Source organism: Thamnophis sirtalis, unplaced genomic scaffold, assembly GCF_051295495.1.
Source record: "Thamnophis sirtalis isolate CommonGarterSnake01/CBP01778 unplaced genomic scaffold, rThaSir2_p1.2 scaffold_10, whole genome shotgun sequence".
In the NCBI taxonomy this organism is placed as follows: domain Eukaryota; kingdom Metazoa; phylum Chordata; class Lepidosauria; order Squamata; family Natricidae; genus Thamnophis; species Thamnophis sirtalis.
In genome coordinates, this window is record NW_028261390.1 from 46,323,055 (window position 1) to 46,328,157 (window position 5,103).

A 5,103-nucleotide genomic window follows, 5' to 3' on the forward strand; every position below is an offset into this window, starting at 1 on the left:
ATGAAGAGTGAGAGGAGGAATTCTGGAAGTTGAAGTCCACAAGTCTTAAAGCTGTCAAGTTTGAACACCCCTGGGTTTTTTTTTCTAAAGGGTTAGGGGTGCAAGGGTCTTGTAACTTGACAGCTTTAAGACTTGCGTGCTTAAACGCCAGAGTTTCTGAGCCAACATTTTTGTTGCTAAGCAAGAGCATTGTTAAGTGAGTTTCACCACATTTTACAAGTTGGCTACTCCCACCCGGTCACATGGCTGGCAAGCCACTCCCACCCGGTCACATGGCTGGCAAGCCATTGCCACCCAATCACATGGCCAGCAAGCCACTCCCACAAAACAGGCCACACCTACAGAAGAGGTTCTAAAAAAATTTGAAACCCACCACTGGGGGAAACCATCTAGAAGAGGTGGATGAAACTTTGATTCCAAAATTTGATTCAGTGACAATTCAATAAAGGAAACTACTTCTGAATTTTTGAATTCTGAAGTTTTCTGAATTCAAAAATAAATAAATCACTGAAAAATGTGAACTACTTAGATGCAGCTACACATGCTCAAAAACAATGTTTCAGATTCAAAAATCCAAATTGAATCAGTTATTTTCAATCATTCCTTCGGAACCAATCTAAATAATGTTAAAGATCAGCACAATCTATCAAACTGGATTAGTTTTTTTTTAAATCAAAACAGTAGGGTTAGGGCTGATTTGCACACTTCCACTATCCATGTGGTAACACAATACATTCAAATGTTTATCTTTATTTTTCCTTTATTTATTTAAAAAGAGAGATGTGCAGCAACCATTTAGTTCTGCATGAACATAGCAATGATATTATGTTACTGGGTTGCTTAACTGTAAAAATCCAAGTACTCTAAAACAGACACTCATATGAACAAATTGTGCCAAATCTTTCAAATTCCTTTTCAACAATTTCCCAAAATTGAGAACATTCTCATTGTTGGCATTCTGATTATCCTATCTGATCCTTTAATGTTTATAGCTACAAATTTGGCCACCTTATTTATAAGTATAAATCTAGTGCTTCTGAAAATTAACCAGATCCAAATTATTTTATTACAATTACTTCAGTTAAACTACACATTTGTTACTGAGTGTCACAAACAAGTATATATCCTATCATTCACCACATGAGAATTGTCAGCAAAATTAATGGGACTTAGAAGTTCATATATTCAGGAAACGAATATAGATCTAAGGCAGGGGTGTCAAACTCAAGGCCCAGGGATGCTTAGATCTGGCTTGGGGGGGCCACCCTGGAAACAGCAAAGGACCAGGAGACCACACTAAGATATAACAAAAATAGAAACAAATGCATATACAATTAAAGACAGATTACAGAAGCAACCATTTTGTATTTTATTGCTAGTTTTTATATAATCAGTATTCTATGAACAGTGTTCTTGTAGTATACTGTAATAGACTACAGTATACTGTAGTATACTGTAATTAGAATCTGATTTTTTCCCCACATTTTGGAATGTTAATGAACTTCCTTGGTTTATCATTTACTTGTCTATTTGTGTTCCAGCACAATTTTAGCAGATCTTTCCTCTCTTATTATTTAACTGCTATATCTCTTATCCAGCTTCGCATTTATTATCAACAAAATCTGTATCAAGAAAATTTGCTTGCAATTACGCATTTTTAAAGCATATTTATATGTTATAATATATTCTAATTTACTCTAATTGAAGTAATTTAATATATTAAGCATAGAAACATATTCTTTTTCATATTTTTAATGAAAATATGTCTTGCGAACGTCTGGGAAAGGATGATGAACATACATGCGCAAAGACCAAGGAAACAGTGAATAGACCAGTTCCTTGGAACTTCTCCAGATAAGGAGAAGATAGATGATTGACCACATGTGAGCCAAATGGCAACTATAATTAAAGTTCTAATTAAAATGTATCTTAGAATAATTATTTTCCTTTAAATGATAGAACATGAAAGATACACATTAATCTTTTCAGTGCCTTCAATCTACTGATAATTGGATCAGGAAATCTTTATAGCATCAGTCTCAAGAATCGAGGCTCAGTATCATGGATACTTATTCATAAATTACTGCTCATGTATAGAAAATTTCTCATTATAGATATCTATGTCAATGTATATACAGAAGGACTTCCGCTCCAGAAGCTAAGTCTGCTGCATAAATATGTTACTAACAAAAAATGTAGTTCCTAAATTAGCATCCATAACTTATAGCAAGTATTAGGATAACAGCATTGTGAAGTAATTTTAATTTACAAAAATCTAACCATAGAGGCAATCTGATAAATATCAGGATTCAGGCAATTTTATATACGCACATATAATTTTGTTGAAGGGAAGCAATTATTTCCAATGTATTTGTAGATCTTAAATGAAAACAATAGTGTATGTGTGTATATACTAACATTTGAAAAATAATAGATGCCATGAGGATTTTGAAATACATCTAAAACAAAAAAGATATTTTCTCCTCTCAATCTTCCTTTCTCCCCAATTGCATTCCTTTCTCTTTTTCTATAATGTGCTGGATTGATTAAACCCTCATAAATATACTGTGCGACTATAGAAGGCCTTACCTCCTTGCGCTTTACACTAGCTGAATTGTCTATCTAATTTCCCTTGCCCAGTACACTCATTCATCCCCTGCCTTATTCTTATGACATGAAAGTGAGAGGTGAGGTTTTCTCTATCTTCACTCTCTTGTATAATTGTTTCTTGGGTTTCAGAGATGTAGAGGGAAGTTTCCATATCTCCATATCTCACAATGTAGTATGTGAAAGCAGAACTAAACACCTATGTTCCAAAATTTAAGGATATTTTTCTATAAATGCTGAAGGGCATATTACAATTACAGCAAATTATTTATACTCCTTATCTTCAAGAAAAATAAATAAATTTATGTTCAAATCTGAAGGACTGAAAATTTGAACACGTTCAAATCAGGACCATTCCACATTTAAATAGGAAACTAGTTCAGCTTGCAATGCTACATGTTCCTAAGAATAAATACCATTGAATTCTAGGTTTTAAATTAAAGTACATGTAAAGAACTATCTTGAAAGATATTGGACAAAAGTATAGGTATGAAAGGATTAATTTTTAGTAGGAAGTTAATATCAAAAGACTATAACCTATTTTTAATTTTGATTTTCTAAATAATGGAAGAGATTTTACATCATTGTATTACTTTTCATATATATTAGTTTCAAATTTTGAATGATCTTATAGAGATTGGAACATTGCCATCAGTAGCTACCACTTTTTATCATCAATGTACTATTATTTGAGGGACTTTACACAAGTTTATTTTGTAAAGATAATTTATTTCTACCTTTCAAGGGCAACCTCTGGTCATTAATGTCTTCTATAAATTAAGAGCATGCAATAACCCTTAAGTTACATTATATTAGACTTTCTGCGTACTACATGAAAGTTTCTTAGGAATACATTCTCAAGACATCTTTATGTTATCCTTTACCTAGGGAAAGCTTATATTATATTCTAAGGTCTATATAGAAATCACATCTAGATAGCAATTTCCTTAGAAATTAATTTGTTTTAACTACTTTCCCAACATTTCCAATTTGCTAGAGTATGGAAAAATTGCTGAAATCCAAACGACGCTGGAGGAAGAACTCAGTATAAAGACAAGTCATGGCAAAGTCAAGAATCACTATAGTACTTTTACAATCAGCTGTTCCAATGCAATTACTGGTGACTTGGACTTTCCTGTTATTGTGTGGAAGAAATGCAGTATTTTTTGCTCTATTCCTTAATGCTTTAAAAGAAAGACATATTTCTGACTGTTCAATTTAAGAATAACTATTGGATTAACTATTGGATTAAGAATAACTATTGGATTAACTATTGTAAATTAAACAATTGCAGAAGCAGAAATTAATCTGTGGTTTTAGATAGGTAAGAGGACCTCATTCATGTATGTATATATAAATATACAATAGAAGCAATAGCATTTCTGATAAAGTTGAGATTCAACTAATGTATTCAAATTTAAATCAAACTTCATTTAAAACTCTTTAAATAAAGAATGATTTCTCCTTAATGCTGTTATATGTTATTATTTTAATAGTTAGAGCAAAACAAATTTTTAAAAGACAAATGTAATAACTAGGTTTGTTGTTAAACATCTTGATTAATCATATGAGTTTTAATCAATGAAAAGTATCTATGCATTAATTACAAAAAGACAGGTATATTTTACATCATTATTTTAAAAGAGATTTTTTTCCACAGGGAGAATGTTATATTTATGCTAATAGACACCAGCCAAATTCTTGTATCAACACAATATATAAACCATTAGCAATATTTCAGTCAGAAATATTGTTTTAAAATAATTATAAGCACTTTAATCTATCAATAAATGTATAAATAGCCCAATTCTCTGCTTAAAAGACAATCCCACTAAAGTCCAGCTGAAACTCAAATTTCATTGCATTCTCTTCAAAGGTGGTACATCCTGTCTCTAGATTGGAATGAGAATGTAACAGTCATAGGTGATCATTCAGCGCGCGTGCACGCGTGCACACACACACACACGTCTATTTAGAAAGAACTTGCAATGATTTCAGTGGGTTTACTTCCAATTTAACTCATCATAGAAAAACATCTGTTGGATCAGAAACACTTCCGCTATATTTCTTACAGAAATCAATCAGTAGCCAGCAAGAATGCTCATTAGTATGAAAGAAAGGGAACAGTTCTCTATGCTTCCCAAAACTGGTATTTGGAGACAGATAACTCTTATTTGTTATCTAGAGATAAAATACAGACATGATGACTAAAACTGATTTTTTAGTTCTTTTCATTTTCATCACAAACTCTGGGCTTTGATAACTCACTGGATGACTTTTATTGCATGCTATTGGGAGGCAGCAAAAAGAAAGCTTGGGACTTTTCACCCACTGTAAAGCTTTAGAAGCTCTAAATTGGGAAAGGAATTTCAGACAGTGATACTAGAAGTTAAATTGTCAGCTTTCATTTTAAATATCTGAAGAATATTTATTTCAATGTAGAGTTGCCCAAATTATTAGTAATTTTCATTTGAGAGCAATTACAATTCAGAGAAG

The 5,103-nt window shown here is 32.0% G+C and overlaps 1 protein-coding gene across 1 annotated transcript in view; it reads left to right on the forward strand.

Moving 5' to 3' along the window:
- Positions 1-4,076, forward strand: part of CCDC110 (coiled-coil domain containing 110) — a 19,537-nt gene extending 15,461 nt beyond the window's left edge. The window contains exon 7 of the mRNA XM_087723691.1: positions 3,605-4,076. Coding sequence (XP_087579817.1) covers positions 3,605-3,789 — 185 coding nt within the window. The 3' untranslated portion in view covers positions 3,790-4,076. The remainder of the gene's footprint in view (positions 1-3,604) is intronic.
- The last annotated feature ends 1,027 nt before the right edge of the window (positions 4,077-5,103 follow it).